Raw genomic sequence first — 12,086 nt, 5'->3', positions numbered from 1 at the left:
TCACTATAGGGACACTCAACATATACTAAAAGGGCATTAAAAAAAGTAGTCTTGCACATCCTATAACTGTACTTTTAGACACTCTTTCAATGCTATGTCATTTTCACGTATTTCATGTCAACATTTCAAATTTAACAACCAAGATTTAAACTATTTCTATAACAGCCAATTCTCTATTTATTTTTTTATTTTTTTTGTAGCACACTTATTTTGAAACAATTTTTAAAAGTGTCATTAGAAAAATAGATCATTATCTTTATCTTTAAATTGGAAAAACAATAATAATAGAGAATAACTTATGTGAATGATATGGAAAAAAAACTTACATAAAATGATTTAAATGCTTCCCTTGCATCTCGTTCAATGATACATTTACATGTAAAGAAAAACTTACACGTAGTAATTCGCAATTAAATATAACATGTAAAGAAAATTAACACATATAATCCATTATGAAATTAAAATACTAGGAAATTGTGAATTGGTTCAATGTAAAACTTTGTTATCACAAAAAGCAAGCACAGAATAAATTAGGAATAAAATAACAAGAATGGATAAAGAAGCATGAGGTGGCACTGGCCCCAATCCACCTTGTCAATCCCATGTTTAGTCTCAGCCCACAGTTTTTGTTTTGTTCTTGTTTTTGTTTTGGTTTGACCCCTTCGCTTTCGCATTTTGGATCTCCTCCACTCTCTCACCACCCCTTCTCCTCTCATCTCCTTCTGTCTCATGGATTTCTTCTTCTCAGTCTTCCATTGATTTCTTCACCGCCCATGCCTCTCGATTCTCAATCGCCACAGATTCTGAGTGTTTATTTCGATTTTTTAAGTCGATTCTCAATTGCCACAGATTCTGAGTGTTTATTTCGATTTTTTAAGTTATCTCTAATCTGTTCGTCCCCAAATCATGACTTTCAGATGATTAAATTCGTAAGTTCTTATTTTTCCCAACACTCTGGATTCTGGGTTCTTCTCTGTTTTTGAAAATTTGCATATAATCCGATCTCGGTTTTGTTTAAATTGATCGAAAGAAACCATTTTTTGTAAAAATTTTGGTGTTTAAATTTCTGGGTTTCTCTGAAAAATGGTGACTGTGAATCTGGGAATGCTCCATTATGTTCTGGACCATGTGTATGGTGCATTCATGCACAGAACGAAGATAAGCCCTCAATTTTTTTCGAGAGGGTGGGGCGGCTCAAAGCTTGAGTTGCTTGAGAGGATGATAAAGCAGCTTTTCCCAGAAGCAGCTGGCCAGAATTGGCCTCCCGCTGTGATCCAACCCACTTGGAAAACTGTTTGGGAGAGCAAGACGGCTTCTCTCAGAGAAGGGATCTTCAGGACGCCTTGTGATGAGCAGCTTCTCGGTGCGTTGCCTCCTGAGAGTCACCGTGCAAGAGTTGCATTTCTTGTTCCGAAGTCGGTTCCTCCTCAGAGAATGGCCTGTGTTGTTCATCTTGCAGGTACCGTCGCAGTTATATCTTTTTATACACTGATAAATTAGGATTGACATTTTGGGATTAATGTATTATTAGTGGGTCATTTTATTGTTTCTGTTTTGGTTATTACACAAGAATGTAGTATATCAAATCGTTAGTAAAGTTTTGGTAGGTTGGATTTACACTACCGGTTTGGTTTATCGCTACAAATATGAACTTTGAGCCTAGCTTACTGATGAAATGCTGTTTTCGGCCTCAAGGCAAGTAGGGGTGAACTTGGCACTGTTCATTGTGTTGAGCATTGAAGTTTTAGAATTAGAAATCAAATGCTAGGAATACGATTTGTTTATTTATTTTAAAGGTGTACAATTCAAATGGGACTGTCTTCGACTTGTATACTTCTCTCAAAGTGTCTAATATTGAGTTTATAGTGTAAACTAGTTTTGGGAACTATATTTGGAACTGTTCGTTTTTTCCTTGAAAGATTGATGAATATGGCTGTCGAATGTACTTGGTTTGTTTCTCTCAAGTATGCCATTGCTTTTGAAACTATATTGTTGATTGGGAAATGTGAACTATTTCAAACTGCTCAGTGTCAAATATTGGATGATCACCTAGACCAACTTCTGATAGAATTCCTTTGTAGTAGCACTTAATGGAATTTCTTATTTACCCTTTTGCGTTACAATTTGCGATTTCTATTTTGCAGGAACTGGGGACCATACATTTGAACGAAGGTTACGTCTTGGTGGACCGTTGCTGAAGGAAAACATTGCTACTATGGTGCTTGAGAGGTATGAATTTATTCTGCATAGTGAGACACCTTCTGTAACTGATATCAGAGTTTTACTTGATTATTATTTGTAGTTTCCAGCATTTGATTAAGGTTGATATCTATTGCAGCCCTTTCTATGGGCAAAGACGTCCTGTAATGCAGCGTGGGGCAAGGCTCTTGTGTGTTAGTGACTTGCTTTTATTAGGAAAGGCAACCATTGAAGAAGCTCGCAGTCTCTTGCATTGGTTGGACTGTGAGGCGGGATTTGGCAAGATGGGTGTTTGTGGACTTAGTATGGGTAAAGACTCAACTCCATCTCTTGCTATAGCTTGGAAGAAGTGGTTCCCATCTTTCTTCGGTTTAAATATATGTTTCTTTAAAATTTAGACTGGTTTAGTTCCTATCTGCTTGAAAGCTGAAGCTATTTTTAGTTCTGACTTTGGAATAAGTCAATGAACTTTTCCCGAGAACTAGAACACTCGCAAACTTCATTTAATTATTTTTCTTTTGGCCCAAATTATAATGTTTCTGTGGAACCTAGGAGGAGTACATGCTGCGATGGTTGGATCACTGCACCCTACACCTGTTGCAACCCTTCCTTTTCTTTCTCCACACTCAGCTGTTGTGGCATTCTGTGAGGGAATATTACAGCATGCAACTGCATGGGAGGCACTGAGAGATGATCTTGCAGTGCAGAAGGCTGCAATGACTCTCGAGGAGGTGAGAGAACGGATGCGTAATGTCCTGTCTCTCACAGATGTCACACGCTTTCCGATTCCAAAAAATCCTAATGCTGTGATATTTGTTTCTGCCACTGTAAGTACTTATGAGGTTACCTTTCTACCCATTTGTTATTAACCCATGTTTAAGATTCTGTTAACGTTTTCCCATTTCTTAATAGGAACCATTTCCCATTTCTTGATAAAACTTGACCATTGTATAGAACTCCTAGTCAGTCATTATGGAATTTAAACGTTCTGCATCAGTAACATAATCGGTTTCCAGGGTTCAAAGTGTTTTCCGTCTAAATTGTGATGTAGATAAACTGACCTCCATCATTTAACGATGATAAAGACATATCGATATGGTTTGCAATAAAGTAACATTTTTTTTTTTCTGTTGGTTTTTGTGCCTTGCTTAGCTTTACCAGTCTTTCCTTTAACTGCACTCATGTTTCAGGATGATGGGTACATCCCGAAACACTCTGTGCTAGAGCTTCAAAAAGCTTGGCCGGGTTCAGAAGTAAGATGGGTCACTGGAGGGCATGTCTCATCTTTCCTTCTCCACAATGGTGAGTTTCGGAGGGCCATTGTTGACGGACTTGACAGATTGCCATGGAAGGAGTCTCCATTGTGACATTAGCATCACTTCCGAAGACGACCCTGCACGTATTCTGATGTGGTAATCTTCACCTCTAATTTACACCAAACTTGTAAAAAAAACTGGATATAATTGACATTTGAAACACCCCCATAAAGAATTGGAAAACGGGTTCTTCGTTCATGAAATATCCATTTCCTGATGTGTTTTCAATCATCTATTTCCTGTTGTATCTGATTTCCGACGTGTTGAACAATATGCTGGTTCAGGAACATTGTATAGACAAGATATACCAGCGGAGTTTATTATGTTTCTGTTTTCAACAAGTAAATTATCCGCCAAAGTGTTTTCGCTCAAATTTTTTCTTTTGAGGGATTATTCGCGATAAATGTTTGTGTTCTATATGCAGTGGCAAAGTGCATAAACGAATCTTATTAATTCCTTTTAAATGCATAAACGAATCAGTAGGTAAATTAATTTATATGTAGGTAATTACATGATTCAACCAATATTAGTTGATTCAAAATAATTGATTGTAATTAGACCCCCAAAAAACAAAAAAAAAGTGATTGTAAAAGGAATTTACGAAATATGCCTCATATTTTTTTTTTTTGGAAAAAGGGAAATTAATGAAAATGACTTGAAAACTTTGAGTTTTAATGATAAGGACAAAATAAAGGGTAAAGTGAATAGTATCAGAAATTACTTTTTAGTGTAAAAATATGGTTTTTCGTTAAAGTGAACAGTGCCGCCGGAAGTTTTTTTTATTAAAGTTCTCTTTTTTTAATCTTTGAACTAAAATATGACAAACTAACCATGCACACCATGCACAAGTGAAATGACGAAAATACTTGCATATAAGTTGTAAAAACTCACAAGTGATGACGTCATTTTCCTGATTTCGAAGAGAGTTGTGAGGTTTGGTGTTTGGGTTAAGCTAAGATTTGTGACGTGTATATAATGCGTATTTTTAACTATTCACGCAAAACAAAATTTCTCCTTCTCTGTTATTAAACTCATGTGGAAATTTATAGTGCATATTTAGTTTTAGAAAAATTCTATTTCCGTTTTATTGTTGTGCATGTTGTGTGCATATTCTGTGCATATCTCGAAAATTATATTTTAATCAAAAGTTAAAAAAAAGGGTCATTTTTAGCAATTTTCCTTTTTTTTAGGAAATTGTTATTGGCACTCCAAAAATCTTGTTTTGCACTCCAAATTTTCTATAATTAGAAATAAAAATACACTTGTGACGTGTAGAATGAGATTTTTGGAGTATTAATAACAGTTCCCTTTTTTTAATATGGGTAAATTAATTTATGTACGTTACTAATATTTATGATACAAGAAAGGTAAAATTTCCATATGGATTTAATTGCTTATCATAATTAGGGTGAGTAATAACATTTATTGATATAATTAGGATTTTGTGGCATAAGTTGTAAATATGTTGTAATAATTGGTTATATATTTATTTACATGGAAATCTATTTAAAATTTAGGTTTTATTATTATTATTATTATTATTATTATTATTATTATTATTATTATTATTATGAAATCTCGTCCCCGGATTTCACTACTTAAAATTACGTATCTTGTATTTCGTATTCATATTTGTAGTTTCGACGCGTTTATATTACATCGTATAGTTTTTTTTCGATAAGTTAAAGGGATGAAATCGCCCATATTGTATTAAATGAGATTCCTTGTTGACGTATTTGATCCTTTCATAATTTTCTAGATTTCTTTATATATTTGGATAGTACATGTCGATACGAACGTGTGAGCACAAATGGATTGTAATTTGGAGTTATAACGAAAAAGTTATTAATGAATGTAGTTGAGGGCAAAATGGTTATTTGACCATAAATCTGGAAGGCTCCAAATTTTGTTGGAGCAGTGCGATGGTGCCATGTGTGTGGCCAGGATGGTGAGTAATGAGAAATGGACGGAGGAGAGAAAGGAGAAAGGAGGGAATGAAGGGGGGGACTGACCAATCAGAAAGTAAGGAAAGAAGGGGAAATGAAGGAGAAGGAGAAGGAGGGGAATCGAACCGGTTCTGACACACCCGACCTTGATATTCATCAAACACCAGGGTAGGTACGTGTTGGCCTACACCAAAAGGTGACGAAGCCATATTAGGATGCATGAGAACTAACAACAATTAACCAACATAACTTGTAAATTTAATTATCATGAATGTGCATTTATGGAACGTGTTCAGAGCATACAGCTAATCCAAGACACAAATAAAGGATAATATAAAATTGAATGAACAAATGGATATGTCCTACACCAAGAGGACTCGAAGATGTCGATGCGGGAGTGCCTTGACACCAGGATTGTACGTCTCGATTCTAAGTCCCGAGAGGGCGTAAAACAAAACATGAGTGGATCAAGTTGATATATAAGTAATACTAAAATAGTTAATCTTTAACGTACTAACTCCCAGGTTTAGAAAACTTGTATAGCATAATAAGTAATAGGTTTTTCCGAAAACCCTAGCATGCCATAAAACCTTGCATAAAAACATATATCGTATATAGGTTGCTGAGTAGTCGTAGCACAAGGCATATATATAAGTATCTATATATAAACATATATCTTCATTCGTTCGAAAACACTACATCTCCCTACCGAAGCCAAAATAAATATCTTCCGGCCGAAGCCAATATAAATATCTTCCACCCATAGGCACCAACCAAACGCCCGGCTGTAGCCAATATAAATATCTTCCTCCCGTAAGCACCAACCAAACGCCCGACTGTAGCCAATATAATAAAATAGACCCGTAGGCCCCTACATCACCCGACCGAAGCCATATATAGATATCATTCAACCCGTAGGCCCTTACATCACCCAACCGAAGCCATATAGAGATATCATTTGCCCGTAGGCAGTATCATTCGAAAAATTACTAAATAAGTACATAAACATAAACATAATATTTCTAATATATATATATATATATATATATATATATATCTCAAATGGAGCTCAGTAACTAAAACATCATATCATAAAGCCATGTTCATAAGTAGGTATATAGTCATCAATCATATATACCACAAAGAATGTAAAGTCGATAAAGCATGATAATTCTTAAAGCGTGAGACCAAATTACTTGTAAACATTTTATAAAACGTAGTCATCAAAACATGTTTTTCATGTATGCATTTCTAATAGTAAAATCATGCATTTTAGAAGGGGTCTACTCATAGATACTCCGTCGTCGAAGAGCCATGCAAACTAGTGAAGATGGAAACGCCATAAACAATTGCACCTAAGCACATAAAGGGTCCAATTAATAAAACTCTATTCAAACGATTGAATTTCGAGAAACGAACGTCATAAACGGATTCAGGACGTTGAAAAACATAAGGGAGGACCTCGGGTACCCCCATGCGCCGCCACAGGATGGCGGCCTTAACGGCCACGCACCATTTTGGGTCGTTGGAAAGTTCACCAGAAAAGTCGCAAATGCAGCTGTGGACAGCAGTGGAGCACAATACCTCTAGTGGAGGCGAGTGTACTCTACGCGGCCTGGGATATGGGTTGGTTTCTCTTGGGTTGGGTTGAGGGTTTTGGGCCAAGGGTTTAATGGGTTTAGGCTGCAAGGTTGAGCCTGGGCCTAGGTTTGGGTTTGGACTTTAGGGCTATTAAACTTGGGTTGAGTTTAGTGGGCCGAAGGCCCGAGTTTTTGGGTTAATGGGTTTGGATGGGGTTTTGGGCCTGGTAGATTAGCCCAAAGGATTGGGCTGGAGGACTTGGGTTTTTTGGGTTTGGGTCAGTTTGACCTGGTTTAGACAAGGAAGAAAGTCGAAGCTTCCCAAGCTCTGATCAACCTCGATTCTCCACTCTAGCATACAATCTAACCACCAAAATAAAGACTAACAAAAGTAGCTTAGGATTATACCATTTTCAGGTCCAGCCTTGGCCGAGAATTGGCTTGAAGTATTCGAAACTTGTCGAGTTTCTCCCAGTTTTTGCACCAGTTTCCATGGTGCTACATTCCTGATCTACACTTACAGAGGAAGAAGGGGAGAGAGGGAGATGATGGAGGTCCGAGGAGGAGAAGGTTGGTGTGTGTTTAAGTCGTTGGAAAGAAGATAGTACAAATAGGGGGCTCGGGGGAAAATAAGAGAAAAAGAGAAAGTGAAGGAAAGAAGGAAAGGGAGAAAATGAGCTACCAGAGAGAAAGGAAGAAACATTGAGTTGGGGGGAGACAATCCAAAACAAGTGGGCCTCAACGGGCACACACATTAAGACCAAAAGTAATCCCATTTAAAAAATATCTAGCCCATAAAAGGAAATTACCAAAATACCCTTGTTCCAAAAATCTGTATATAAATATCAGGACGAGTTGTTACAGGTTCCCTCTTCGACCCGTGATTCGGTTGTGACCAGTGAGTTTCTTCGACGAAATTTATTGTTTTTCCGACAAATTGGGCCAATCCACCACTCCCAATCATCATCTCGACCTTTCTTTTACCATTTCCACACCAAATTCGAGGAGATTGGGTTCGGGATTGTGGAGAATTACACCAGTGGGTGCGACTGGCTTCAGGGTGGCGATCCATCAAACTCGAAGGTAACTCCATCAACCACCACCACAAAAGGCTCCCTCAACCTCAGAAACAAAGCACAAGCAATGGTGGAGGCGTTGAAGCTCGTTTTGAGGTCCAATCGAGCACACCCATTTTAAGGATTTCCAGCGGATAAGGATGTTTTCAGGCATTTCTCGGTCAAATTGGACTTCGGCCTAGGTATTAAAATTCTTCCCCTTGTTGTGCTCTACATTCTTGCAAAATTTGGTAATTTTTAGAGTTAGGTGAATTTTTCGACGAGTCGTGACGGCGCGTGGCCAGTGGGCTGATAATGCCTCTTTAAGTTAAATTTGATACCGTTATATCAGATTTGATATCCGTTTGATGTGATTTGATTGTTTATACCTCGTTTCATTAGGGTCCGCTACTTGACTATTGTAGAGAGCGACGATCTAATAGTTGGATCATCACCAAACTTTAATGTGTTATAACACATAATATTTGAGGACAATAGGAACTTATGGATCATGAATCTAATGGACGGATCTTCCCGAATTGGATTTCTATGTTTGTAAAATCAAACGTTGACCACCACATAATCTTAGCGATTGGCGGAGATCCAACCGATGGATCGTAATAAAATTTTAATATGTTGTTCTAGAAGAGTAGTGAGGCTCTTGGGAAGTTACGGATCAAAAATATGATAGGCAGATCTTCTGGTTTAGATTTCTAGGGTTGTGGACCCTACTCTCGACCTTGATTGACGATGCTTTTTAGTCAACTAGCCCGAGTTCTTCTAGCGTGTCGATTATCTTAGAGTGCGGTTGAGATTTCATGGAGCTTGATAGGCTCATTGTGATGACATGGTTGATGTGTGACTCAATTCGCGTACTAGTGGCATCGTATTATATTACACTTGTTTATTAATTATGTTTTGATTTGTGCATTGAAATTTGTATGATTGGTATGATGTGATGAAATATGAGCGCTAGTAGTGGATCGTTAATCCACTGTCATGGGGATTCGTTGCTTCGATATTGTTTCATATCTTGCTTCATTAACCTGTTCTAAACTTAGTACTTGTGTTTTGTTTCATTTCATTCGGCCTTCTAAATTGAGTACTTAGTTCTTGTATTGTTTCTTCTAGCCATTGCTATATTCCTTGGATTTCCGCTCGATTCCGTTGAGTGATCTGGAACTGGGTTTCCGTTAAGTAGTCTGGAATCCCTCATGATCCGTAATTCTGTTGAGTGGTCTGGAATCGTATTAGCTTGGATTTCATTGAGTGGTTCAATATGCATTGTACTCCGCGATTTCGTTGAGTGGTTCGGAATCGTATCCACTCGGATTCCATTAAGAAGTCTGGAATCCCTTCTACTCCACGATTCTATTGAGTGGTCTGAAATCATATCCTAGTTTGGATTTCGTTGAGTGGTCCGAAATCCTCTTTGGTGTCTTGGTTCCGTTGAGTGGTCCGGAACTCGATGTTGATGGATTTCGTTGAGTGGTCTGAAATCGCATCATTTGACTTGTTGGTTCCTTGGATTTGATTTCAGCTTCAGAGATGTAGGCTTTGGCCGAATTATATCGCGTTAGCCATGCATTTCGGTGTATGGTATGTGTTATTGATTGATGTGATTGTGGAATGGTTTTGGTTGTGATTGTTGTCATTATGACTAGACTCGTTGACCAATGTGGCTAGAGATTCATTTTGCGCTTCGTTGAATGTTCCTCGTGATGTTGCATGCCTGTTGTGTGGTATTATGTTGAGACATAGTGATTTATGTGATGATTGTTCGAGTGTAGTGAATGACGAACTACGAATGGCTTGATCCCTGTTTAAGGTATGTAGGCAGTCTAACAAGGAGGTTAGATGCAACTATAAAGTATACCAAAAATTACTATGCATTTTGATTCTCGAGTTGTGCTTTGCCATATCACGGAGGCAGGTAAGTTAGAGATACATGTATTTGATGATGTCACATGTCGATCTTGGATGAATGTCAGGATCAAGGCATGACAACTTTTAGTGGTATCAAAGCTTAGGTATTAGGTCTAACTACCTTTACCTGTGGATGTTAATCATTGTGTTGTGAAATTGGTATCGTCTTTGATGACATGGCTATGTTGTAATTATTTTTTTTACGTGGTGCATTGAAGTTTGAAACTGTCGAACTTGAGGTTTGCTCAATCCGAGAATAGATGAAGTGTGAACTTCATTCAGTATTTTTTTATCAGCAGAATTATTGCGGTGTTGAGTTGGTGGGGATGACAGGGAAATTTTGAGGACAAATTTTTTTTAAAGGGGGAAGGATGTGAAATCTCGTCCTTGGATTCCACTATTTAAAATTACGTATCTCGTATTTCGTATTCATACTTGTAGTTTCGATGCATTTATATTGCGTCATATAGTTTTTTTTCTCGATAAGTTAAAAGAACGAAATCGCCCATATTGTATTAAACGAGATTATTCATGGACGTATTTGATCCTTTCATAATTTTCTAGATTTCCTTATATATTTGGAGAGTACATGTCAATACGAACATGTGAGCGCCAACAGATTGTAATTTGGAGTTATTAATGAATGAAGTTAAGGGCAAAATGGTCATTTAACCATAAATCTGGAAGGCTCCAATTTTTGTTGGAGCAGTGCGATGGTGCCATATGTGTGGCCAGGATGGTGGACAATGAGAAATTGACGGAGGAGAGTAATGAAAAATGAGGGAATAGAGGAGGGGACTGACCAATCATAAAGCAGGTAAATGAGGGGAAATGAGGGAGAAAGAGAATAAGGGGAATCGTACCAATTCTCCAACGAAATTCATTGCTTTTCTGACGAATTGGGCTGATCCAACACTTCCAATCATCATCTCGACCCTTCCTTTACCATTTCCACCAAATTCGAGGAGATTGGGTTCATGATTGTGGAGAATTGCATCGGTGGGTGCAATAGTCTTTGGGGTGGCAATCCATCAAATTCGAAGGTAACTCCGTCAACCACCACCATCAAAAGGCTCCCATCAACCTCATGAACAAAGCCCAAGCAGTGGTGAAGGCGTTGGAGCTCGTTTTGAGGTCGAATCGAGCACAACCAATTCAAGGGTTTCCGATGGATCGAGGGTATTTTCAGGAATTTCCTAGCCGAATTGGACTTTGGCCCAGGAATTAAAGTTCTTCTTCTTGTTTTGCTCTACATTCATGCAAAATTTGGTAATTTTTGGAGTTAAGTGAATTTTCCGGTGAGTCATGGCGGTCGGCTGCCGTATGCGGCGACGCGTGGCCAGTGGGCCAATGGTGCATCTTTAAGTTAAATTCGATACCCTAATTTCATATTTGATATCCGTTTGATGTGATTTGATTGTTTGTACCTCGTTTCATTAGGGTCCGCCACTTAACTATTGTAGAGAACGACGATCTGACCGTTGGATTGTCACCAAACTTCAATGTGTTATAGCACATAATATTTGATGACAATAGGAACTTACAGATCGGGAATCCGACGTACAAATCTTACCGAATTGGATTTCTAAGTTTGTAAAATCAAACGTTGACTGCCACATAATCTTAACGATTGGCGAAGATTCAACCGATGGATCATAATGGAATTTTAGTATGTTGTTTTAGAAGAGTAGTGAGACTCTTGGGAAGTTACAGATCGAAAATCTGATAGGCAGATCTTTCGGTTTAGATTTCTAAGGTTGTGGACCCTACTCTCGACCTTGATCGACGGTTGGCTTTTTAGTCAACTAGCTTGAGTTCTTCTAGCATGCCGGTTATCCTAGAGTGTGGTTGAGATTTCATGGAGCTTGATGGGCTCATCGTGATGATGTGTCTGCTCGGTTGACGTGTGACTCGTTCGCGTACGAGTGACATCGTATTATATTATACTTGTTTATTAAGTATGTTTTGATTTGTGCATTGAAAATGTTTGTGGAATGTGATATGATGTGATGAAATGTGAGGGCTATTAGTGGATCGTTAACCCACTGTCATAGGGATTCGTTG

At 38.0% G+C, this 12,086-nt stretch overlaps 1 protein-coding gene across 1 annotated transcript; it reads left to right on the top strand.

Moving 5' to 3' along the window:
• Positions 1–642: 642 nt before the first annotated feature.
• On the top strand, positions 643–3,888 carry LOC126592963 (uncharacterized). Its single transcript, XM_050258787.1, has 5 exons — positions 643–1,459; positions 2,145–2,229; positions 2,339–2,508; positions 2,752–3,026; positions 3,390–3,888. The coding sequence occupies exons 1-5, from the start codon at positions 1,084–1,086 to the stop codon at positions 3,564–3,566; spliced, it is 1,083 nt and encodes a 360-aa protein (XP_050114744.1). The 5' UTR covers positions 643–1,083; the 3' UTR covers positions 3,567–3,888.
• The last annotated feature ends 8,198 nt before the right edge of the window (positions 3,889–12,086 follow it).

The sequence above is a fragment of the Malus sylvestris genome, chromosome 12 (assembly GCF_916048215.2).
Source record: "Malus sylvestris chromosome 12, drMalSylv7.2, whole genome shotgun sequence".
NCBI lineage: Eukaryota > Viridiplantae > Streptophyta > Magnoliopsida > Rosales > Rosaceae > Malus > Malus sylvestris.
Note: the sequence above shows the minus strand (reverse complement) of the source record. Positions and strands in the feature narration are given on the sequence as shown.

Bases quoted from the DNA above. Each gene is read 5' to 3' on its own strand.
- LOC126592963 (XM_050258787.1), top strand. From the start codon at position 1,084: ATGGTGACTGTGAATCTGGGAATGCTCCATTATGTTCTGGACCATGTG. The intron at 2,230-2,338 runs GTATGAATTTAT...TATCTATTGCAG, and splicing joins GCTACTATGGTGCTTGAGAG to CCCTTTCTATGGGCAAAGAC. The intron at 3,027-3,389 runs GTAAGTACTTAT...CTCATGTTTCAG, and splicing joins TGATATTTGTTTCTGCCACT to GATGATGGGTACATCCCGAA.